General features: G+C 41.8%; 1 protein-coding gene across 2 annotated transcripts; it reads left to right on the top strand.

The window, feature by feature from the left end:
• Positions 1-63: 63 nt before the first annotated feature.
• LOC124044128 (gap junction alpha-5 protein-like) lies at positions 64-26631 on the top strand. Of its 2 annotated transcripts, XM_046363604.1 has the most exons (3): positions 64-197; positions 1555-1799; positions 23690-26631. In XM_046363604.1, exon 3 carries the CDS (start codon positions 23722-23724, stop codon positions 24895-24897), a length of 1176 nt encoding a protein of 391 aa, XP_046219560.1. In that variant the 5' UTR covers positions 64-197; positions 1555-1799; positions 23690-23721; the 3' UTR covers positions 24898-26631. The 2 variants fall into 2 exon arrangements, with proteins under 2 accessions (XP_046219560.1, XP_046219561.1); XM_046363605.1 differs by lacking the exons at positions 64-197; positions 1555-1799 and adding an exon at positions 21404-22164.
• The last annotated feature ends 793 nt before the right edge of the window (positions 26632-27424 follow it).

Here is a 27424-nt window from a genome sequence, read left to right as displayed (position 1 = left end):
ATACATCTACAACAGTGGAACCAGCCAGGCCAGACACTGGCTCTGTGTACAGGACAGGAGGAGAGAACAAAGGAGGAGGAGGAAGAGGGTGAAGAGGAGTATCGGCCGGTATCCCAAACTTTGTCTCCTGACTCGAGAGCAGGACCGTGTTTGACAGCAAGGGAGGAGGGAGAGAAGACAAGACATGACCAAAACAGGTATTCTCACCACAGAGTGGAGGGGGTGGATTGTTGTTGGCATCTGTGGGGCATTATTATACAGTAGGCCAGATATTATACAGTAGGCCAGATATTATACAGTAGGCCAGATTCATGTTTCCAGAGTAGTTGAACAAGGTATCCGATTCTGGCTCATTTAAAATGGTTATTGAATTCTGATCAACGTTCATATTTTTTTACGTTTGTTACCTATTAATCATAATCAATATTTTTTTGTAAATGTATCATAAACATTCAACCTGTTTCAAATATAACAATGACATTATCTACTGCAAATAACACACTTGAAACTTTGCATCACTAAACATTTTCCACAAAACTTTTTTAAAGCTCGAAGACACAATATTTCATAACTACTTGCAGTCATCTGAAATCCTATTTATTTCCCAGTAGAGTGATTCTACTACGTATATTCCTTGACATAACTACTCATGTTACCTACACATTTCACAACTGAAAAATTGCAGTAGTTATATAGTAAGCTGGGACAGAATGTATTGCTGTCTGAGGTTTGTACTGACTGCCACATACAGACTATACTCTTGATGGTAGTAAACAAAACAAAAACACAATAAAAACTCAATAATGCAGCTGGAATCTTTGTCAGAATAGAATTCCTATTGATCCCTGAACACAATTATACTTTCCTTCCTGATGTTAAGGAATTCTTCCCACCAAAATACTGTTAAGTGGCAGGAAGCCAACAAGGGAATCTGGGAGAGGGATGTAGCTTGAGGAGACTGGGAGGGAAGTAAGAAAAGAAAGAGGAGGAGGATATGGAGGAGGAGAGAGAGGGAGGAGGGCATAGAGGAAACGCACTCTCGTGATGCCCCTGCTTTTCTTCCCATGCCCCCTGCGCAGGCTAGCATTCTCACCCTGGGACGGCACAGTGCTCCAGCACTACTACACTCTACGCTATAAAGATCCTACTCAACTCTACTCTACTCTATTCTACTTTACTCTACTCTACAAAGATTCTACTCCGATCCTATCCTAATCTACTCTACTCTATTCTACTTTACTGTACTCTACAAAGATCCTACTCTACTCTACTCTACAAAGATCCTACTCTACTCTACTCCGATCCTATCCTAATCTACTCTACTCTATTCTACTCTACTCAGATCCTATCCTATCTACTCTACTCAGATCCTATTCTATCTACTCTATTCAGATCCTTTCTAATCTACTCTAATCTACTCTACTCAGATCCTATCCTATCTACTCTACACAGATCCTATCATATCTACTCAACTCAGATCCTATCCTATCTACTCTAATCTACTCAGATCCTACTATACTCTGCACAGATCTTACTCTACACTACTTTACCCAGCTCCTTTTGATGACATCTGGTGCTGTCTGCAAGAGGTACGACTCAGCATCACTGACCTCCACCAACCTCTGTCCTCCAAGCCAGCACATCTCCACTCATCCGACCAGGTCACCACTCCTCTACGTCCCGGTCCCATCCTCCATCCTCCACTCCATCCATCTCTGAGGGGAAGACATTGCTAGGAAGCAGCTCCAAGGACCCTCTTCCTCAGTGTTGACAGCCATCACCATCTGCAGCAAGAACAGGTAAATACCACCACATCACCTTCGATCGTGCATACAAACATAAGGGGGACACTTCAAAGGAGATAAAGGAAACTCAGCCCACTGGGCACTGACATCATTTCAACATCTAGTTGTGATTTACATTTGGTTGAGTTGTCAACTACTGTGAATTCAATGTGAAATGAACTAAACATTTCACCATGTCATTGAATTTAGGTTAAAGGGGGAAAAAGAAGTCACACTTCCCTTACATTGAAGACTTCTTAAATCAAATTGTATTTGTCACATACACATGGTTAGCAGATGTTAATGCGAGTGTAGCGAAATGCTTGTGCTTCTAGTTCCGACAATGCAGTAATAACCAACGAGTAATCTAACTAACAATTCCAAAACTACTGTCTTATACACAGTGTAAGTGGATAAGGAACATGTACATAAGGATATATGAATGAGTGATGGTACAGAGCAGCATACAGTAGATGGTATCGAGTACAGTATATACATATGAGATGAGTGTGTAGACAAAGTAAACAAAGTGGCATAGTTAAAGTGGCTAATGATACATGTATTACATAAGGATGCAGTCGATGATGTAGAGTACAGTATATACCTATGCATATGAGATGAATAATGTAGGGTAAGTAACATTATATAAGGTAGCATTGTTTAAAGTGGCTAGTGATATATTTACATAATTTCCCATCAATTCCCATTATTAAAATGGCTGGAGTTGGGTCAGTGTCAATGACAGTGTGTTGGCAGCAGCCACTCAATGTTAGTGGTGGCTGTTTAACAGTCTGATGGCCTTGAGATAGAAGCTGTTTTTCAGTCTCTCGGTCCCAGCTTTGATGCACCTGTACTGACCTCGCCTTCTGGATGATAGCGGGGTGAACAGGCAGTGGTTCGGGTGGTTGATGTCCTTGATGATCTTTATGGCCTTCCTGTAACAACGGGTGGTGTAGGTGTCCTGGAGGGCAGGTAGTTTGCCCCCGGTGATGCGTTGTGCAGTCCTCACTACCCTCTAGAGAGCCTTACAGTTGAGGGCGGAGCAGTTGCCGTACCAGGCGGTGATACAGCCCGCCAGGATGCTCTCGATTGTGCATCTGTAGAAGTTTGTGAGTGCTTTTGGTGACAAGCCGAATTTCTTCAGCCTCCTGAGGTTGAATAGGCGCTGCTGCGCCTTCTTCACGACGCTGTCAGTGTGAGTGGACCAATTCAGTTTGTCTGTGATGTGTATGCCGAGGAACTTAAAACTAGCTACCCTCTCCACTACTGTTCCATCGATGTGGATAGGGGGGAGTTCCCTCTGCTGTTTCCTGAAGTCCACAATCATCTCCTTAGTTTTGTTGACGTTGAGTGTTGCAAATCCAATCAGTTTTCCATGTTGATTCAACATCATCACGTAGATTTATTTTGTTGAAATTATGCGAAAACAACACTGTTGATTCAACCAGTTTTTGCCCAGTGGGAGGGAAAGAGTCTCTTTTCTTAGGTGCACTCCACAGGCATCATACAGGTGTTACTCAGTGAGTGTGTGTGAGGGTTGTATAGAGGCATGTTAAATAACGTCTGTCTCTTTTATTCATTCTGTATTGTTGCGCTGCCACTAAAGCATCATACGCAGTGTCTCTGTCAGTTACTATTTGACACAGAGCATTTACAGGGCGCTGGTCCATAGCCGTGAAGTCTCTGTCAGTTACTATTTGACACAGAGCATTTACTGGTCAGTCAGTACTATTTGACACAGAGCATTTACAGGGCGCTGGTCCATAGCCGTGAAGTCTCTGTCAGTTACTATTTGACACAGAGCATTTACAGGGCGCTGGTCCATAGCCGTGAAGTCTCTGTCAGTTACTATTTGACACAGAGCATTTACAGGGCGCTGGTCCATAGCCGTGAAGTCTCTGTCAGTTACTATTTGACACAGAGCATTTACAGGGCGCTGGTCCATAGCCGTGAAGTCTCTGTCAGTTACTATTTGACACAGAGCATTTACAGGGCGCTGGTCCATAGCCGTGAAGTCTCTGTCAGTTACTATTTGACACAGAGCATTTACAGGGCGCTGGTTGACACAGAGCATTTACAGGGCGCTGGTCCTGTCAGTTAGACACAGAGCATTTAGTCCATCTGTCAGTTACTATTTGACACAGAGCATTTACAGGGCGCTGGTCCATAGCCGTGAAGTCTCTGTCAGTTACTATTTGACACAGAGCATTTACAGGGCGCTGGTCCATAGCCGTGAAGTCTCTGTCAGTTACTATTTGACACAGAGCATTTACAGGGCGCTGGTCCATAGCCGTGAAGTCTCTGTCAGTTACTATTTTTACAGGGCGCTGGTCCACACAGAGCATTTACAGGGCGGTCCATGGTCCATTAGCCAGAGCATTTACAGGGCGCTGGTCCAAGTCTCTGTCAGTTACTATTTGACACAGAGCATTTACAGGGGGCGCTGGTCCATTTAGGGCCTGGTCCATAGAAGTCTCTGTCAGTTACTATTTGACACAGAGCATTTACAGGGCGCTGGTCCATAGCCGTGAAGTCTCTGTCAGTTACTATTTGACACAGAGCATTTACAGGGCGCTGGTCCATAGCCGTGAAGTCTCTGTCAGTTACTATTTGACACAGAGCATTTACAGGGCGCTGGTCCATAGCCGTGAAGTCTCTGTCACAGACAAGAGTGGAGGGGCAATTTCTAGGGGTTTTGGTGTGCATTAGTAGCTCTATTGTCCCAGAAACACTGTTACTCTCAGTCCCTCTCCTCCGCGGTCTCCCGTTCTCTTTTTCTCCTTCTTTCCATCTCTCTCGCTCTCTCTGCCTTTCACTTTTTAGTCTCTCTCTCTCCCTCACTCAAACTCTTTGGCTGTGTTTCTCTGTGACACCAGCTCCAGTCATATACCTCTCCTCCAGAGTATAATTCATCCAGCCAGCAGCTCAAGAGGCAAATATACTTTAACAATGTATTGACCTGCTGTTTTCGACTCTCTCTCTCTACCGCACCTGCTGTTTATAACAATGAATGCTCGGTTATGAAAAGCCAACTGACATTTACTCCTGAGGTGCTGACCTGTTACACCCTCTACAACCACTGTGATTATTATTATTTGACCCTGCTGGTCATCTATGAACGTTTGAACATCTTGGCCATGTACTGTTATAATCTCTACCGGGCACAGCCAGAAGAGGACTGGCCACCCCTCAAAGCCTGGTTCCGCTCTAGGTTTATTCCTAGATTCCTGCTGTTCTAGGGAGTTTTTCCTAGCCACCGTGTGTCTACATCTGCATTGCTTGCTGTTTGGGGATTCAGGCTGGGTTTCTGTGTAGCACTTTGTGTAAAAAGGGCTTTGTAAATACATTTGATTGAAATTTGATTGAACAAACTACTTCAACGTTCAGCTGTGTAAGATGACACAGCTGAAATATCCAACCTTACACTGAGTGTACAAAACATCTTTCCATGACATAGACTGACCATGTGAATCCAAGTAAAAGCTACAGTATGATCCCTTATTGATGTCACTTCCACTTCAGTCAGAGTAGATGAAGGGGAGGAGACAGGTTAAAGAAGGATTTTTAAGCTTTGAGACAATTGAGACGTGGATTGTGTGTGTGCCATTCAGAGGGTGAATGGGCAAGACAAAAAATATAAATGCCTTTAAACAGGGTATGGTAGTACAGTGCATTGCGAAAGTATTCGGCCCCCTTGAACTTTGCGACCTTTTGCTACATTTCAGGCTTCAAACAAAGATATAAAACTGTATTTTCTTGTGAAGAATCAACAACAAGTGGGACACAATCATGAAGTGGAACGACATTTATTGGATATTTCAAACTTTTTTAACAAATCAAAAACTGCAAAATTATTCAGCCCCCTTAAGTTAATACTTTGTAGCGCCACCTTTTGCTGTGATTACAGCTGTAAGTCGCTTGGGGTATGTCTCTATCAGTTTTGCACATCGAGAGACTGAAATTTTATGCTTGCAAAACAGCTCGAGCTCAGTGAGGTTGGATGGAGAGCATTTGTGAACAGCAGTTTTCAGTTCTTTCCACAGATTCTCGATTGGATTCAGGTCTGGACTTTGACTTGGCCATTCTAACACCTGGATATGTTTATTTTTTAACCATTCCATTGTAGATTTTGCTTTATGTTTTGGATCTTGTTGGAAGACAAATCTCCGTCCCAGTCTCAGGTCTTTTGCAGACTCCATCAGGTTTTCTTCTAGAATGGTCCTGTATTTGGCTCCATCCATCTTCCCATCAATTTTAAACATCTTCCCTGTCCCTGCTGAAGAAAAGCAGGCCCAAACCATGATGCTGCCACCACCATGTTTGACAGTGGGGATGGTGTGTTCAGGGTGATGAGCTGTGTTGCTTTTACGCCAAACATAACATTTTGCATTGTTGCCAAAAAGTTCAATTTTGGTTTCATCTGACCAGAGCACCTTCTTCCACATGTTTGGTGTGTCTCCCAGGTGGCTTGTGGCAAACTTTAAACAACACTTTTTATGGATATCTTTAAGAAATGGCTTTCTTCTTGCCACTCTTCCATAAAGGCCAGATTTGTGCAATATACGACTGATTGTTGTACTATGGACAGAGTCTCCCACCTCAGCTGTAGATCTCTGCAGTTCATCCAGAGTGATCATGGGCCTCTTGGCTGCATCTCTGATCAGTCTTCTCCTTGTATGAGCTGAAAGTTTAGAGGGACGGCCAGGTCTTGGTAGATTTGCAGTGGTCTGATACTCCTTCCATTTCAATATTATCGCTTGCACAGTGCTCCTTGGGATGTTTAAAGCTTGGGAAATCTTTTTGTATCCAAATCCGGCTTTAAACTTCTTCACAACAGTATCTCGGACCTGCCTGGTGTGTTCCTTGTTCTTCATGATGCTCTCTGCGCTTTTAACGGACCTCTGAGACTATCACAGTGCAGGTGCATTTATACAGAGACTTGATTACACACAGGTGGATTGTATTTATCATCATTAGTCATTTAGGTCAACATTGGATCATTCAGAGATCCTCACTGAACTTCTGGAGAGAGTTTGCTGCACTGAAAGTAAAGGGGCTGAATAATGTTGCACGCCCAATTTTTCAGTTTTTGATTTGTTAAAAAAGTTTGAAATATCCAATAAATGTCGTTCCACTTCATGATTGTGTCCCACTTGTTGTTGATTCTTCACAAAAAATACAGTTTTATATCTTTATGTTTGAAGCCTGAAATCTGGCAAAAGGTCGCAAAGTTCAAGGGGGCCGAATACTTTCACAAGGCACTGTAGGTGCCAGGCGCACTGGTTTGTGTCAAGAACTGCAACGCTGTTGGGGTTTTCATGCTCAACAGTTTTCTGTGCATATCAAGAAGGGTCCCGAAGGGGGGGGGGGGTATTCTTAATGTTTTGTACACTCAGTGTATATTACAAAAGGTTTCTTTCTTGTGTTTATCAGTATGCTGCTGACAATGAGGGATATTCATACAGCTACACCACCATTAAAAATCTACAATAAATTATCCATTGTCATCAAATAAGTAAACTAAAAAGGCATGAAATATCATGAAATATCAAAACGGCATCATTAACAAATACAAGACACATACAAATTTGGCATTAAAGAGTACCCATGTGTTCTACAGCTTAGGTGACAGATGTCTACCTTTTTCAGTGTTGTAGCTATAGCTCTTTGTTTACCTCGTAGACACACATAGTCTCATGACACATGACACAGCATCTTGTCATTAGAGTTTATATAGAAGCCAGGCAGAGATGGGCAATCTTCACTTCCTATCATTTCTAAACACAAGAGAGAAAATGGACACATTAAATGATAACAAGCATGCATTTCAGTGCAGATGGAAATACTGATGCTATTGATAAGAAAGAGCATTATAATAGTGTTAATGTATGGCACAAACATTACATGGTCTGATACAACCCTGTTCACTAGAAGAGCCTTTGGAAACTGAGTGATAACAGTAAAACATCTGAAGTAACACTTGGTCTCTGTTCTGTATGCTACTGACATTGCCTCACTCTCTACCCTCTTTTCCAGGAAAACAAACTAGTGACATAAAAACAATTAAATGATGGATTTAATCCAATTTGATAATCCTGATAACCACAGAAAATATGAACCTCAACTTTATAATCAAACTAGAAATATGTGCAATAACAGAACATTTCCTTTCAAAACTTAACTTAAATAAATGTACTTGATAATCAAACATCAAATAGATAAGATCAACTGTCTTCCCCTCTGGCAACAGGCTGGTGTCTGTTCTGAGTGACCCAGTAACACTATGCAGTTAAAACAATAGCTCATGTGGGTCTGTACAGTTAGTGGGCAGATGAGAAGGCAGACCTCCATGTAAGGTAGCAGATCATCTGGCTAGCTGTGTAGTGTCTAGAGGGGTGAGACTGTTACTGATTTATGGCTTCCCAATCCCCATGGCCTGCTGGTGGCTCACTGCTCTGTAAGTAGCAGTCGTGTGACCCCCTGTCACCCTCTATCCCCACCCATTCATGATTAAACTAATAGTCAATGTTAATCCAGGGGATGCTCCCGGTGCTTAGAGAGGGGGGTCACTCAGACCTCAAACAGTTTCCATCTCATACATATACAGTACCAGTCAACATTGTAGAATAATAGTGAAGACATCAAAACTATGAAATAACACAAATGTAGTAACCAAAAAGGTCAAACAAATCAAAATATATTTTATATTTGATTATCTTCCAAGTAACCACCCTTTGCCTTGATGACAGCTTTGCACACCATGGCATTCTCTCAACCAGCTTAATCTAGAATGCTTTTTCAACAGTCTTGAAGGAGTTCCCACATATGCTGAGCACGTTGACTGCTTTTCCGTCACTCTGCGGTCCAATTCATCCCAAACCATCTCAATTGGGTTGAAGTCGGGTGGAGGCCAGGTCTGGTGCAGCACTCCATCAATCTCCTTGTTGGGTCATTATCCTGTTGAAGAACAAATGATAGTCCCACTAAGCCCAAACCGGATGGGATGGCGTATCGCTGCAGAATGCTGTGGTAGCTATGCTGGTTAAGTGTGCTTTGAAGTCTAAATAAATCACTGACAGTGTCACCAGCAAAGCACCCCCACACCATCACACCTCCTCCTCCGTGCTTCACGTTGGGAACCACACATGCAGATATCATCTGTTCACCTACTTCTGAGGCTGGTAACTCTAATGAACTTGTCCTCTGCAGCATAGGTAACTCTGAGTCTTCCTTTCCTGTGGCGGTCCTCATGAGAGCTAGTTTCATCATTGCGCTTGATGGTTTTTGTGACTGCACTTGATGAAACTTTCAAAGTTCTTGAAATTTTACTCATTGACTGACCTTCATGTCTTAAAGTAATGATGGACTGTTGTTTCTCTTTGCTTATTTGAGCTGTTCTTGCCATTATATGGACTTGGTCTTTTACCCTTACTTTGTCACAACACAACTTATTGGCTCAAATGCATTAAGAAGGAAAGAAATTCCACAAATAATTTTTAACAAGGCACACTTGCTAATTGAAATGCATTCCAGGTGACTACTTCATCAAGCTGGATGAAAGAATGCCAAGAGTGTGCAAAGCTGTCATCGAGGCAAAGGGTGGATACTTTGAAGAATTCCAAATATAAAATACAATTTGATTTGTTTAACACTTTTTTTCTGGTTACTACATGATTCCATGTGTGTTATTTCATAGTTTTGATGTCTTCACTAATATTCTGCAATGCAGAAAATAGTAAAAATAAAGAAAAGCCTTTTTACTGGTACTGTCTGTTAAAACCAAAACAACGATTGGGCACCTGGTTTATTTCAGGGTGAGTGTGGCATCCTTATCCAACATCTTTGTTCTCTAATGGTACACCAAGCAGTGCACTGGGACTTCAAAGAGAAAGGTGGGAGGAGGGGGATTTGAGGTTTTCTTAATATTTCCCTGAGGTTGTGCCGCTGTTGCTATGCTGTCACTGCACAGTACATGCAAGCGGGACTGTTATTCGTGGGGATATTTCGGTTTCAAAGCGTCGTTGGCAGAGGTTTGTATACATCTACTTAAAGTGCAAACTGTGGCATACAGTGACATGGTATGCTTTGTTTCTACAGTGGTATAGATAGACCTTAAAACATCCAGGTCAAGGACTACATAAAAATAATAAAGAAAACTTTGTTAATGGCCATGGGTGTTTAGTTCAGTATGTTACCAGATTTGTCAATATCTTCCATCTTAAACAGGCACAGGCAGTAACATGGATACAGGACATTACAATCCTTGGTCTACCGACCAGACATACAGTAACATGGATACAGGACATTACAATCCTTGGTCTACCGACCAGACATACAGTAACATGGATACAGGACATTACAATCCTTGGTCTACCGACCAGACATACAGTAACATGGATACAGGACATTACAATCCTTGGTCTACCGACCAGACATACAGTAACATGGATACAGGACATTACAATCCTTGGTCTACCAACCAGACATACAGTAACATGGATACAGGACATTACAATCCTTGGTCTACCAACCAGACATACAGTAACATGGATACAGGACATTACAATCCTTGGTCTACCAACCAGACATACAGTAACATACCATCTGACAAAATGGGCCCTTTCAGCCATACATAATGGCACTCATACATACTTAATGGACAAGGCATATTGCTTCTTTGCTAGGAGTTTCATTTGAACATATAGCATTGCCTGGAATCTCCCAGTGTAAACCTATGGCTCTTAAAGCGAGTGTCTAAATTTTAAGTTTTTAAGATGCCGTGGCAGTCAAATTGTTGTTCTATATATTGATGTTATATAGTGTATATTGTTGTTCTATATATTGTTGTTCTTTATACTGATGTTATATATATTGTTGCTATATATATTGTTGTTATATACTGTATATTGTTGTTCTATATATTGTTGTTCTTTATATTGATGTTATATATATTGTTGAAATATATATTGTTGTTATATACTGTATATTGTTGTTCTATATATTGTTGTTCTTTATATTGATGTTATATATATATTGTTGCTATATATATTGTTGTTATATACTGTATATTGATGTTATTTATATTGTTGTTCCATATATTGTTGTATAGTATTGTTGTTCCTCAGGGCATTCAGAAAGTATTCAGACCCATTGACTTTTTCCACATTTTGTTACGCTACAGGCTAATTCTAGAATTGATTAAATAAATACAAATCCCATCAATCTACACACAATAACCCATAATGACAAAGCAAAAACAGGTTTTTAGACATTTTTGCATATATAATAAAAATAAAAAACAGAACACAGTGGCCTCCATCATTGTCACGACTTCTACCGAAGGTGGCTCCTCTCCCTGTTCGGGCGGCGCTCGCCGGTCTTACTAACCATCACCGATCCCTTTTTCCTTTTCTGTTTGTATTGTCTATGGTTCTTTTTCACACCTGGTTTCATTTGCATTCATTTCTGTGTGTATATATGTACCCTGTTGCCTGCCTAGTTTGTGCGGGATTAGTCTTTCATTGTGATGTGCTCGGTGAGGTTATACTGTTATTTGTTTTCACAGATTCTTAAGTGTGTGATTGTCGAAACTTTGTTTGTTCCTCCATGCGTTTGTATGGGTTCTCTGTTGTCGAGGGCGTTGTACCTTTTGATTGTGCCATTCCTGTGTTGGTGGACTTTCTTATTAAAACACGCTTCTCAGACATCCTTGCTCTCCTGCGCCTGACTCCTACACCTACCACCTAGACACAACCTTATCACAATCATTCTCTCCATCACTTCATCCAAGATGGTGTAGCAGTCAGATGTCCTTTGTCCTCGTCGTGTCCCGTGTATATATATTTTTTTCTTCGCATATCTTTTTATATATATATTTTTTTTTTCTAAAAACGTAACTTCAAAACACTCTCCTGCAACCCGCCTCACCAAATGTGGTGCGAATCAGTTTGTTTCTTTTAAAAGTATTATTCACCTCAAATCTGAAATCTACACAGAAGCTAGCCGGAAGTTAGCCAGTTCACTAGCTAACGTTAGTATTCAGCTAACCACAGCTAGCAGCCATCAGCTATCCTTAGCTCAGAAAGCTATCGCCAGTCTTGTACAACGCGACTCAGACCAGAGCATACCAGATATATTTTCTCTCCATATACCCTGATTCCTAACGCAAGCTCTGGACATTTTCACCTGGAGCTTGCAGCTAGCTAGCTGCTATCCGAGTGACTATTGGCTAACGTCGGTCTCGGAGCAAATACCAATTATCCTGGAGTTAGCCAGCTGAAGAGTTCCATCAGCCACTCCTGGGCTACAATCACCTAGCCGGACCCATTTTACTGCCGATGCGGAGCCCCACCGGGCCTTCACAACTGGACTACCAATGTTATCTGCCCGAGGGAGTTATTCAACTGGCCCCTCCATCGCGACATAACCTGAACTTCCATCTGCTAACTGTGGCCCATAATTCGTTAGCTGTCTTGAGCATATCGGCTGCTAGCTGAATAGGTCTATGGGACAATTTTCCTGGGCCACTATAACGATAACTATTTTTCCAATTGGATTGGTCCCCTCTACCACAGGGAACCCCACTAATCTACCAACGGAAACGCACAAGGTGGCTAAAAACAGACCTCCGTCTTATGCTAGCTTGCTACCCATGGCCCAGCTAGCTGTCTGAATCGCCCGTGACCCCAAACGACCTCACTACTCACTGGACCCTTATGATCACTCGGCTAAGCAGGCCTCTCCTTAATGGCAATATGCCTTGTCCATTGCTGTTCTGGTTAGTGTTTATTGGCTTATTCAACTGTAGAGCCTCTAGCCCTGCTCAATATACCTTATCCAACCCTTCAGCTCCACCACCCACATATGAGATGACATCACCTGGTTTCAATGATGTTTCTAGAGACAATATCTCTCTCATCATCACTCAATGCCTAGGTTTACCTCCACTGTATTCACATCCTACCATACCTTTGTCTGCACATTATACCTTGAATCTATTTTATCGCCCCCAGAAACCTGCTCCTTTTACTCTCTGTTCTGGACGTCCTAGACGACCAATTCTCATAGCTTTTAGCCGTACCCTTATCCTACTCCTCCTCTGTTCCTCTGGCGATGTAGAGGTTAATCCAGGCCCTGCAGTGCCTAGCTCCACTCCTATTCCCTGGGCGCTCCCTTTTGTTGACTTCTGTAACCGTAAAAGCCTTGGTTTCATGCATGCTAAAATTAGAAGCCTCCTCCCTAAGTTTGTTTTATTCACTGCTTTAGCACACTCTGTCAACCCAGATGTCCTAGCCATGTCTGAATCCTGGCTTAGGAAGACCACCAAAAACTCTGAAATCTCCATCCCTATCTACAACATTTTCAAACAAGATAGAATGACCAAAGTGGGCAGTGTTGCAATCTACTGCAGAGATAACCTGCAGAGATCTGTCCTACTATCCAGGTCTGTACCCAAACAATGTGAACTTCTACTTTTAAAAATCCACCTCTCTAAAAACAAGTCTCTCACCGTTGCCACTTGCTATAGACCACCCTCTGCCCCCAGCTGTTCTCTGAACACCATATGTGAACTGATTGCCCCCCCCATATATCTTCAGAGATTGTGCTGCTAGGTGACCTAAACTGGGACATGCTTAACACCACGGTCATCCTACAAGCTAAGCTTGTTGCCCTCAATCTCACACAAATGATCAATTAACCTACCAGGTACCACCCCAAAGCCATAAACACTGGCACCCTCATAGATATCATCCTAACCAACTTGCCCTCTAAATACACCTCTGCTGTTTTCAACCAAGATCTCAGCGATCACTGCCTCATTGCCTGTATCCTTACTGGTTCAGCGGTCAAACGACCTCCACTCATCACTGTCAAACGCTCCCTGAAACACTTCAGCGAACAGGCCTTTCTAATCGACCTCATTCCGTCAGTAGAGGATGCCTGGTTATTCTTTACAAATGCCTTCCTTACCATCTTAAATAAGCATTCTTCATTAGCATTAAACAGCCCCTGTGATATGCAACTTTTCAGGGCAGTTAGAAACCAATATACACAAGCAGTTAGAAAAGCCAAGGCTAGCTTTTTCAAGCAGAAATTTGCTTCCTGCAACACAAACTCAAAAAAGGTCTGGGACACTGTAAAGTTCATGGAGAATAAGAGCACCTCCTCCCAGCTGCCCACTGCACTGAGGATAGGACACTCTGATAAATCCACTATAATTGAGAATTTCAATAAGCATTTTTCTACGGCTTGCTTTCCACCTGGCTACCCCTACCCCAACCCCGGTCCACAGCACTGCACCCCCCACAGCAACTCGCCCAATCCTTCCCCATTTCTCCTTCTCCCAAATCCAGTCAGCTGATGTTCTGAAAGAGCTGCAAAATCTGGACCCCTCAAAATCAGCTGGGCTAGACAATCTGGACCCTTTCTTTCTAAAATTATCTGCCGAAATTGTTGCAACCCCTATTACTAGCCTGTTCAACTTCTCTTTCTGAGATTCCCAAAGATTGGAAAGCAGCTGCGGTCATCCCCCTTTTCAAAGGGGGGGACACTCTTGACCCAAACTGCTACAGACCTATATATATCCTACCCTGCCTTTCTAAGGTCTTCGAAAGCCAAGTTAACAAACAGATTACCGACCATTTCGAATCCCACCGTACCTTCTCTGCTATGCAATCTGGTTTCAGAGCTGGTCATGGGTGCACCTCAGCCATGCTCAAGGTCCTAAACAATATCTTAACCGTCATCGATAAGAAACAATACTGTGCAGCCGTATTCATTGACCTGGCCAAGGCTTTCGACTCTGTCAATCACCCCATCCTCATCAGTAGACTCAACAGCCTCGGTTTCTCAAATGATTGCCTCGCCTGGTTCACCAACTACTTTTCCGATAGAGTTCAGTGTGTCAAATTGGAGGGCCTGTTGCCTGGACCTCTGGCAGGCTATATGGGGGTGACACAGGGTTAAATTCTTGGGCCAACTCTTTTCTCTGTATACATCAATGATGTCGCTCTTGCTGCTGGTGAGTCTCTGATCCATCTCGACGCAGACAACACCATTCTGTATACTTCTGGCCCTTCTTTGGACACTGTGTTAACTACCCTCCAGACGAGCTTCAATGCCATACTTCTCTCCTTCCGTAGCCTCCAACTGCTCTTAAATACAAATGCAAGTATAACTAAATGCATGCTCTTCAACCGATCGCTGCCCCCCCGTCCAGCATCACTACTCTGGACGGTTCTGACTTAGAATATGTGGACAACTACAAAAACCTAGGTGTCTGGTTAGACTGTAAACTCTCCTTCCAGACTCACATCAAATTGAATGCAGTCTATCACAGTGCCATCCGTTTGGTCACCAAAGCCCCATTTACTACCCACCACTGCGACCTGTACACTCTCGTTGGATGGCCCTCGCTTCATACTCGTCGCCAAACCCACTGGGTCCAGGTCATCTACAAGACCCTGCTAGGTAAAGACCCGCCTTATCTCAGCTCGCTAGTCACCATAGCAGCACCCACCCGTATCACACGCTCCAGCAGGTGTATTTCACTGGTCACCCCCAGGGCCAATTCCTCTTTTGGCCACCTCTCCTTACAGTTCTCTGCTGCCAATGACTGGAACGAATTACAAAAATCTCTGAAACTGGAAACACTTATCTCCCTCACCAGATTTAAACACCAGCTGTCAGAGCAGCTCACAGATCACTGCACCTGTACATAGCCCATCTATAAATAATCCAACAATTACCTCATCCCCTACTCTATTTATTTGTTTTGTTCCCTTGCACCCCAGTATTTCTACATTGCGCATTCACCGTGGCTTTTTTATTGCCTTTACCTCCCTTATCTCACCTCATTTGCTCACATTGTATATAGACTTGTTTTTGTACTGTATTATTGACTGTATGTTTGTTTTACTCCATGTGTAACTCTGTGTTGTTGTATGTGTCGAACTGCTTTGCTTTATCTTGGCCAGGTTGCAGTTGTAAATGAGAATTTGTTCTAAAATTGCCTACCTGGTTAAACAATGGCAAGAAAATAAATAATAATCTTAAATGGAAGAAATTTGGAACCACCAAGACTCTTCCTAGAGCTGGCCGTCCGGCCAAACTGAGCAATCGGGGAAGAAGGGTTTTTGTCAGGGAGGTGACCAAGATCCGATGGTCACTCTGACAGAGCTCCAGAGTTCCTCTGTGGAGATGGGAGAACCTTTCAGAAGGACAACCATCTCTGCAGCACTCCACCAATCAGACGTTTATTGTAGAGTGGCCAGACGGAAGCCACTCCTGAGTAAAAGTCACATCACAGCCTGCTTGGCGTTTGCCAAAAGGCACTAAAAGGACTTTCAGACCATGAGAAACTTGATTCACTGGTCTAATGAAACCAAGATTGAACTTTTTGTCCTAAATTCCAAGTTTCACGTCTGGAGGAAACCTGGCACCATCCCTACGGTGAAGCATGGTGGTGGCAGCATCATGCTTTGGGGATGTTTTTCAACGTCAGGGACTGGGAGACTAGTCAGCAAGAAAAGATGAATGGAACAAAGTACAGAGAGATCCTTGATGAAAATCTGCTCCAGAGCGCTCAGGACCTCAGAATGGGGCGAAAGTTTACCTTCCAACAAGACAATTACCCTAAGCACACAGCCAAGACAACGCAGGAGTGGCTTCGGGATAAGTCTCTGAATGTCCTTGAGTGGCTCAGCCAGAGCCCGGACTTGAACCCGATCGAACATCTCTGGAGAGACCTGAAAATAGTTGTGCAGCAACGCTCCCCATCCAACCTGATAGAGGTCGAGATGATCTGCAGAGAAAATGGGAGAAACTCCCCAAATACAGGTATGCCAAGCTTGTAGCTTCATACCCAAGAAGACTGGAGGCTGTAATCGCTGCCAAAGGTGCTTCAACAAAGGACTGAATAAAGGGTCTGAATACTTATGTAAATGTGATATTTCAGTTTGTATTTTTTATAAATTTGCAAACATATCAAAAAACCTGTTTTTACTTTGTCCTTGTGGGGTATTATGTGTAGATCGATGAGGGAAAAAACTATTTCATAAATTTTAGAATAAGGCTGTAATGTAACACAATGTGGAAAGAGTCAAGGGGTCTGAATACTTTCTATATATTGTTATTCTATATATTGTTGTTACATATAATGTTGTTATATACTGTATATTGTTGTTCTATATGTTGTTGTTATATACTGTATATTGTTGTGTTATATATTGTTGTTCTGTATATTGTTGTTCTATATATTTTTGTTATAAACAGTACCAGTCAAAAGTTTGGACATCCCTACTCATTTAAGGGTTTTTCTTTATTTTGACGATTTTCTACATTGTATAATAATAGTGAAGGCATCAACACTATGAAGTAACATATATATGGAATCATGTAGATACCAAAAAAGTGTTAAACAAATCAAAATATATTTAACCCATGATTCCATTTATGTTATTTCATAGTTTTGATGTCTTCACTATTATTCTACAAAGTAGAGAATAGTAAAAAGAAAAACCCATGAATGAATAGATGTGTCCCAACTTTTGAATGGTACTGTACATTGTTGGTCTATTTATTGTTGTTAAATACTGTATATTGTTGTTCTATATTTTGATGTTCTACATATTGTTGTTCTATATATTGTTGTTATATACTGTATATTGTTGTTCTATATATTGTTGTTATATACTGTATATTGTTGTTCTATATATTGTTGTTATATACTGTATATTGTTGTTCTATATATTGTTGTTCTATATGTTGTTGTTCTATATATTGTTGTTATATATATTGTTGTTCTATATATTGTTGTTCTATATATTGTTGTTATATACTGTATATTGTTGTTCTATATATTGTTGTTCTATATGTTGTTGTTCTATATGTTGTTGTTCTATATATTGTTGTTATATATATTGTTGTTATATATATTGTTGTTCTATATATTGTTGTTCTATATATTGTTGTTCTATATATTGTTGTTATATATATTGTTGTTCTATATATTGTTGTTATATACTGTATATTGTTGTTCTATATATTGTTGTTCTATATATTGTTGTTATATATATTGTTGTTCTATATATTGTTGTTATATATATTGTTGTTCTATATATTGTTGTTATATATATTGTTGTTCTATATATTGTTGTTATATACTGTATATTGTTGTTCTATATATTGTTGTTCTATATATTGTTGTTATATATATGTATATTTGTTGTTCTATATATTGTTGTTCTATATATTGTTGTTATATATATTGTTGTTCTATATATTGTATATTATTGTTGTTCTATATATTTTGTTATATATATTGTTGTTCTATATATTGTTGTTATATATATTGTTGTTATATACTGTATATTGTTGTTATATATATTGTTGTTCTATATATTGTTGTTATATATATTGTTGTTCTATATATTGTTGTTATATATATTGTTGTTCTATATATTGTTGTTATATATATTGTTGTTCTATATATTGTTGTTCTATATATTGTTGTTATATACTGTATATTGTTGTTCTATATATTGTTGTTATATATATTGTTGTTCTATATATTGTTGTTCTATATATTGTTGTTCTATATATTGTTGTTATATATATTGTTGTTCTATATATTGTTGTTATATATATTGTTGTTCTATATATTGTTGTTATATATATTGTTGTTATATATATTGTTTTTATATACTGTATATTGTTCTATATATTGTTGTTCTATATATTGTTGTTTTTCCTATATATTGTTGTTATTGCTGCTGCCCGGGTAGACTAGTGGTTAGAGTATTGGACTAGTAACTGGAAGGTTGCAAGTTCAAACCCCTGACCTGACAAGGTACAAATCTGTCATTCTGCCCCTAAACATGCAGTTAACCCACTGTTCCTAGGTCGTCATTGAAAATAAGAATTTGTTCTTCAACTGACTTGCCTAGTTAAATAAAATAAATAAATGAACTGTTGTTATCTATATTGTTGTTCTATATATTGTTGTTATATACTGGATATTGTTGTTATATATATTCTTGTTATATATATTTTTGTTGTATATATTGCTGTTATATACTGTATGTTGTTGTTATATATAGTGTTGTCCTCTATGAGAACAGAAAAGGTGCACGTCAGTGGGTCAGACTACTGATAGCATTAAAGGGAGTATGTGTATAAATCAACCCTGCCCCCTGTTGTTCTCATCTGGTGGATACATGAGAGGAGGGAGAGATTGGGGATGATTGGTGGGGAAGATTGGGAGGGAAAACAGGGTAGTGATGGGAAGGGGTTGGAAAGAATAGGGGATAGAGGGGGGTGGCTGTTTTGTAGCAAGACTGATTTCTCTCAACAAGCATGTGTAAAGTTTTCTCATTTACTTGTCGGTGTGAGGGAATCACTTTTCTCTCATATAGTTCAGTAAGGTAGACTGACCAGTTCTGATAGTACTCTTGCGGGAGTCCATATACCTGTGGTAAGCAAAGATAGAGCATTGAAGACTTGATAGAGGATTAACTTTGTGGGTTAGGGTTTTCAAGTGAGTCATCACTTGTTAAACGTCACTTGTTAGCGCAGAAAAAAGTCTTACACTCAGCGTTTGGAGTGGTGGCTCTCCAGCTGGAGAAGGACTAACTGCCCTCTAAGGCAATGCTTTGAGCCCAGGCAGAGAGAAGAGGCGTCAGACAGGATTTATTGTTGTTGTGGTGCTGCCTGCCCTGCCCTGCATGGAGAGAACACACTGCATTCATTCCAATGGCTTTGTTAGCCCTGCTGCTGCTGCTGGGTCTGTAGCTGCACTGCAGTGGAACAGCAGTCACCAACACACACTAGCAATGCAGTTTGCTAGCCATTTCATCTCTAAGGAATACAGCCTGGCTGCTCTCCAGCCTAGGTCAACTCAATGTCCATGTATGTATAAACGGTTGTAAATACCAGCCAAGATTCTACCTCTACTATATTGGACCACAGGTTGTCCATATCACTCTGTGTGTCTCTCTGGTTATTTCCTGATCCACTCTCTGTCTATAGGCTGCTCCACTACAGGTCCCTATGGTAAGAGTTAAGTCATGACACCCACTTTTCCAATCCTCTGTAGCCCTCCGTTTACAGTGTGTTCACTAAATGAAGTGCAACCTCACTCAATGCAAAGTGTGTAGACCTACTGTCCAACCACAACTCCATCCCTATATCTCTAAACATACAGGATTATCTTACTCTCTTTTATTGACAATAACTCTCTTTCTCCATACAGTACAATACAGACCACAGACTCTCTCCATGCCGACGCAGCCTATTGGCTCATCTGCCTACCTGCTCTGTAACGTCCCCTGTGCTCTGATCACTGTCAAAGAGACGGAGCTGAGTGATGTGCAATACCCAGTGTGCTCAGTGTTACATACCTCATAGCCCATTACTCGGAGACAGATATTATAAACCAATACGACAGCTATGACAGTGTACAGATGATCCATGGTGCTACCAGTGTATTACAGTAAATCCCTATTTATTACTGGGCATCTAGGAATGGAACAATCTCAGATGTGACGGCAAAGATGGGAAGATACCAGGTGGTGCTATGTATACATCAGGACAAATGACTGGAACTTCTCTTTTGACTAGTAATAACACATACGTAAAACTTGTCATTTTTGTTAACATATTTTTCAATGCAGTGCATCCCTCCCCATTGTATTTAAACAAAACCGTCTTACCTTCAGCAAACCACTTCCTAAAAAACAATAACTCCTCTCATCCAGCTCCACCACTCCTCCTTTTCCATTCATATCAAATTAGCTCTCCTCAACTACGAGTTATTAAGAGGGAGGTTTCCTTTTAAGTGGCTTGTCTTTAGGAAATCATATTGTTTTGGATTGCTTCCTCTGAGAATAAGAACAGGAAGTAAAGTAAAGGAGGGAGACACTGAGACCGCTCGGGCCTACTCCAACCGATTGAGATATCCGCTCTGTCCCCGTTTCTCAGTGTAGCTAAGATTCCGTTCCCACCACTCTACTGCCGGTGTGTATGTGTGTTTGTCCAGACAGACTGACAGACTAATAATTGCTCCAGTGACAGGTCTGTGCCCCCGGTGCCCGTGCTTCTACCTCTCACCCCTCTTACCCTCCTCTGACTGACCATGCCAACTCTGTCTGGGAACAAGAAAAATGTCAAATAAAGTCTGAGAAATAAACATAGTGAGAAATATCAAGAGTGACTCTTAACGGTGTGGGTCTAAAGCCTACTGGAATGTTCAAGACACAGAATGAAGAACAATAACAAAAGACGACCTCGCCACTTTGAGCAAACTTTGTCTGAACATACCATAACTTACTTCAACTAACTAAGCACAACATTAGTCTATAGAAGTCTATGTATACTTCTGACTTCATGGTCCTAATAATGTAGCTAATTTTTTTATTTCACTTTTATTTAACCAGGTAGGCAAGTTGAGAACAAGTTCTCATTTACAATTGCGACCTGGCCAAGATAAAGCAAAGCAGTTCGACACATACAACGACACAGAGTTACACATGGAGTAAAACAAACATACAGTCAACAATACAGTACAAACAAGTCTATATACGAGCTATATAAGTATAAGCTATATAAGCTATATAAGTCTATATACTAATGTTGACCAGCAAGGCTAGACAGCCTGTAGGTTGCGTTGTAAACTTGTGAGGAAACCCTTTGTCAGTCCAGCCTGGTAGCAAAATGGCTGTTTTAACTCCTACCTCCTGCTATTGTTAAGGCCAGGCTCTCACTCCCTTCCTCTTGTCTAGGCTGGCTACACCTCTGTTTTTTGTGGCTTGCTGTACACACATTATCTAATGCCAAGAAAGCATTATAGCTAGCCAAAGTTGTGTGTTGTTTTGATAGTTGGATATTGAGTATTTTTAAAGACCCTGTGGCGAATTCAATTAATTCAATTACTTTGCGAGCATTTAGGGAGCATGGAATTGAAGGGTTCTAGCTTAGCTAACTCTCCTACATATCAGTTCTGAGCTCAAGGCATGGATGGACACCACTAACAGTTCCCCTCTCCTGTTCTCATAGCGGTGCTTTTTCAAGTGTTCCAGTCTCATTGAACCTCTCCCTCCCCCCTCCTCACCTCACCCCTCCCTGAAACGCAATCCGCCTGGGGGATAAGAGCACTGACTCTACTTGGAGCACCACCCGGTTTCCATCCTGCTGCCATAAACCAGGGAGAGAGAACTGCAAAACGTCTCATGGTCATGGTCACTTCACAGGGAGGGTGAGAGAGGCAGATAAGATGGAGCCAGTGTCCTACTCAACGTGCAGTCTTAATCATGTTCTAAGACAATTTCAACTAACATTTCAAACCAGCTTTATGGATAACTATCAATGGGATATGACACACACGGTAAGATATGTTTGTGTGTATTTGTATACGTGTGTGGGTGGAGGTATAAACAGAGGTATAGGATACTTTTTTTATCCTGTTGAGTATTTGTAGTAGAATTCAGATTAGTTCACTCAGTGAGTACTTAGTGGTACAAGTGAGTCTGAGGCTGAAATGGTGGAAAAAACTCTCTGACTGTTCTACCATCATCCTTTCTGCTCTAACTCGTTGTTATTAGTTACTCATTGCCATCCTAAATCGTGCTCTGGGTATATATTTAGACAGCTCTCTGTCTCCCTGATGTTTCCTGTTGAGGACTGATTAATTTATTTATTTATCTTTATTTAACTAGGCAAGTCAGTTAAGAACAAATTCTTATTTTCAATGACGGCCTAGGAACGGTGGGTTAACTGCCTGTTCAGGGGCAGAACGACAGATTTGTACCTTGTCAGCTCGGGGATTTGAACTTGCAAACTTCCAGTTACTAGTCCAACGCTCTAAACACTAGGCTACCCTGGTTTAACCCTTGGATGATTGGGGCGTTTATGACACCCATAAAGCTGTCCACTGAGATGCCTTATAGGGGTATTAGACACACACCAGCCTGTCACTGCCATTTTGGGGTCTCACCCTAACTCTCACACTGAGGTCAAGGGGCAACATCACATGCACACGCACACATACACACAGGCACACATATACACACACACACACACACACACACACACACACACACACACACACACACACACACACACACACACACACACACACACACACACACACACACACACACACACACACACACACACACACACACACACACACACACACACACACACACACACACACACACACACACACACACACACACACACACACACACATATAAATCACAGGAGGAGTGGAACTTAGAGATGGAAAGTGTAGAGAGAGTGAAAAACATCAAACATCAAAGACGTCAATTAACCGGTTCAAACACGGTGACCGAGGACTGTTGCCAGGTGCTCTGGAGATGATGAAGATTGTCACACAATTCCATTTGTAACATTAGGAACTATTAGCTCCTAGCCTTGTGCTGCCCAATGGTCCATCAACCGCTCTGTCTGTCATATATTATCTGGGTTATAATGGGTCAGTGTCAGGGATAGCAACAAAAACATCCAAATATCATTTCTCAGAAACGACCTCACTATTTACTTCGAAATGCCAAAAAACATACATTGTGTTTGTGTGTGATGTGGGAAAGGTTCATTCTCAGGCCGTTGTGTCGTGTCCAAGTCTCCAGGCTGATCACAGGCTATTTATACCATGCCACACACACACTGGTCATTTTATCACCAGGATAAGGGGTCTCTAGGCTGTCATGGTCGATCATAATCTGCATTTTGTCTCCTTTCTTTACTCTGCCCATTTTCTTTCTTCACTACCTATCTTTCAATCTCTTCTCCATTCTCTCCCTCCCTCCTTGACCCATTTCTCTCTCTCTCCTTTACCCATACCCTGCCCCTCTCTATCTTTCTCTCTCCCTCTCCTCCTTTCTCAGGTGTGCCAGTGACCAGTGACGAGTGAACAGACATGGGGGACTGGAGTCTTCTGGGGAACTTCCTGGAGGAAGTTCAGGAACATTCCACGTCGGTGGGGAAGGTGTGGCTCACCGTCCTCTTCATCTTCAGGATCCTGGTGCTGGGCACAGCCGCTGAGTCCTCATGGGGAGACGAACAGAGTGACTTCCTGTGCGACACCCAGCAGCCTGGTTGTACCAACGTCTGTTATGACCGGGCGTTTCCTATCGCACACATCCGCTACTGGGTCCTACAGATCGTCTTTGTGTCCACACCATCACTGATCTACATGGGCCACGCCATGCACATAGTGCGGAGGGATGAGAAACGAAAAAGGATGGAGCAGGAGAAGACAGAAGGGATGGAGGAGGAGGAGAGGGGAGAGGGGGGGAGCGTATCGGGGGAGAAGGTGTATCTCCAGCAGAGGGATTGTGGGAAGGTGCTGGACGCATCTGGGCGAGTTCGCCTGCGGGGGGCGCTGTTATCCACGTACATTCTGAGCATCCTGATCCGCACTGTGATGGAGGTGATCTTCATCGTGGTCCAGTACATGATCTATGGAGTCTTCCTCAGGGCTCTGTACCACTGCAAGGCCTGGCCCTGCCCCAACCCAGTCAACTGCTACATGTCCCGTCCCACAGAAAAGAACGTATTCATCGTCTTCATGCTGGTGGTGGCAGGTGTCTCCCTCCTCCTCTCTGTGGTCGAGCTCTACCACCTGGCCTACAGGAGGTACAGGAAGTGCAGACGCACTCGTGCCTCCCTCAAAAACACCACTCATAATGCTGTGGCAATCCCCTTCACCAGGGACTCCGACAACCCGACCAGTCACAACTCCCCAGGCTGCACCCCTCCCCCTGACTTCCGCCAGTGCTTGGTGTTGTCGGGGACAATGACCCCCTTGACACCTGTGAACCCCATGAACTCCATGCCTTCTCACCCCTTCAACAACAGAATGGCGCACCAGCAGAACTCCGTCAACATGGCCACCGAGCGCCACCATTCCCATGACGACCTGGAGGGAGAGGGAGGTTTCCTGAGGATGAACTACACCCAGGTGCCAGGGGAGATGCCCAGCGGGTGCTCTGCGCCACCCTTACTGCATACCGCGTACCTGAAGGACAAACAGAGTCTCAGTAAGATCAGCAGCACCAGCAGCCGGGTTCGACCAGACGACCTGGCCGTGTAGAACCAGACAGACGGAGAGAGAGAGAGACAGAGAGGGGCTTAGAAGGTGCGGAGGGAGAGGACTTTCAGACACACAGAGAGAAAGGCCCTGCTTAGAGGAGAGTGGAGCAGGCTGGGTCTATATACCCAGCCAGAGACAGAGAAGGGGAGCAGGCAAGGCAGACACTGGGGCTAAAGATGGATGTGTTAGCAAACTCCAAGTGAAGGGCTCCATTCAGCCCAAATCTGGAAGATATCCTGGCCTAGGACTCCATGAGCACTATAGGAAGAAAGACATTGGGGTCTGTAAGCTCCCTGGGAGTGGGTTGAATGGATCTTGAGAACTTCTGCATATTGGACTGAGCTTTGAGACTGTGACCGTTGGTGCTGGGAGAACTGGTTGTTTTTGTTAGAGCAACAAGTGGCTGGCCAAGCTTGAAACATGGACTTTCATAACGTTGATCAAATATTGACATGGAAGCAAAATATAAATATACATTTTAAATCACTGTGTGGAAAAAGCCTTCAAATAAATAACAGATAATTGCATTGTATGTTTTTGATGTTTTAAAGTACCTTTAAAGTCTGAGAATATTGTACTTTAAACTTGCACATTCACTATGCTAAAAACTTTCCCACTGTCTGTCCAGCTGCCCATTATAATAACACAAACATTTACAAGCTTGCAAATGTAAACACGCATGCACAAAAACACACACATGCACACACTGCTGTCATAGGAGGACAAAACCCTATCCTCAGGGGTCTGACCAAACAGTGTTGCCCCGATCCCTGGCATCCAGTGACGGAGGCTATTTGCAGCTGTCACGTTGTTTGGAAAGTGAAAGTGTGACACACATCCCTGCAATGGAATCCATTGTTCATTATATCACCTTCAAATATAGCCGGAGCAACTGTTTTCTCTGTGTTTAATCCTGATGGCATACAAACAGAAACATCTTCCAGTCAGAAGTCAGAACAAGGGACAGCTGTGCCAAAATAACTGGTTTCTCTCCATTCAACAGACGCTTAGACCAATAATTACAGAGGGTTGTATGCACTCAGGTACAAATAATGAAGAGCTATGCAAAAGTGCCTACAAAATGTGAATCTGCAAAATGTTCAAAGTCAAAGTCTTTTAGCTCCATATTAGACGTGTGAACATGTCCTGATGTCATTTAAAAGTGTGTTCAAGAGCCATATACACTATGTATACAAATAATTTACCTTCAATCGAGGCACAAGTTTGAAAAGTTGACCATCCTTCAGTATATTTCAGCGTTTCTTTTTTTGTTAACCACTAGGTGGAGAAATTCCCCCTTGAAACTTTAAAATACAGTTTAGTTCATTCATTGTGACTGTGCAACTGTTGATTGTCACATTAGTAGCTATCCACCTCTCTTCCATATCTTTTCATCTTTGTTTAAATTTGATTTATTTTTGTTTAACTGTGTGAGGCTGGTCAGAAAATGACATGTCTAGGCCTACAGGCTAATAGAGAAGGCATAACCACAATCTGTGAAGTTCTCAACTGATTTTGCACTAGACTAGGCCTTGTGGGGTTTGGACTATAAAGACCCCTTTGTAATTACATGAATCATATTTTCTTTTAATATAGAGAGCAACAACCAGTAATTTACAGTAATAGTATTTTGGAATGCCAACAAACGGGTGATTGGTTGACGTTTCTCTGTGCACATTTCAATGTCATTGTGTTTTTGTAAAGTCTGCAATAAAACGAATATGTCAAAATAAATTGTTCTCCCAGAAGTTAATGGGCTTTTTCGACATTGTAGCCAACAGTGCAGGCGATCTGCTGACTGACTAATCTACAAATCCCCTTGCATCATAAATAACTACTTATTGTTATTTGTAGATCAGTCAATCACCATTTACCCACAAAGCATCATGGATGTGATGCTCCCGAACGAGGTCAATGTGACGCATACCTTCTCAGAAAAAGTCTACCACAGCCCAAACATTTGTCCTCAACAGACTGGTCCTAAAAATAGTTGCCCTCAAAGAAATACATTGGCATTGCAAAGCTGCACAACCTCTACTCCTGCCTCCAGACAAGCTCTCATCTGGTTGTCCACAGTAGCAGACATACCATTAGGCAGAAGAGGCAATTACCTCAGGCCTCACATCCTCAAAGGGCCTTGTGAGCTGTGCAACCCCCATAATAATGAATCCATAATAATTCCTAATAGATCAATAATGTATTTTCATACATATACATATATTTCATATAAATATTAATATAATCCAATTATTTCTTATAATAGAAGTAACAAGTGTCATTCATCATCCATGAACTGGTTCATAATAATGGACTATTCCACCCTGACAGAGTTCCCATTCATTGTTTCATGAGATATGATTGCAAAAGTGATTTTTATTGAAATTAAACTGCAGAAATTAGGCTCTTTCAGAGCAGGGCAGAGAAAAGAAAAATAAATCATATTTAATTTTAACAGTTAAATTACCTTAGTTAACACATTTCTTTAGTAAAAAGACAGGTGCTTCTGATAATACTGCCATCGTCATTG

The sequence above is a fragment of the Oncorhynchus gorbuscha genome, linkage group LG09, assembly GCF_021184085.1.
Source record: "Oncorhynchus gorbuscha isolate QuinsamMale2020 ecotype Even-year linkage group LG09, OgorEven_v1.0, whole genome shotgun sequence".
Lineage (NCBI taxonomy): Eukaryota > Metazoa > Chordata > Actinopteri > Salmoniformes > Salmonidae > Oncorhynchus > Oncorhynchus gorbuscha.
Note: the sequence above shows the minus strand (reverse complement) of the source record. Positions and strands in the feature narration are given on the sequence as shown.

Coding starts and splice junctions, on each gene's coding strand:
- LOC124044128 (XM_046363604.1), top strand. CDS start 23,722: ATGGGGGACTGGAGTCTTCTGGGGAACTTCCTGGAGGAAGTTCAGGAA.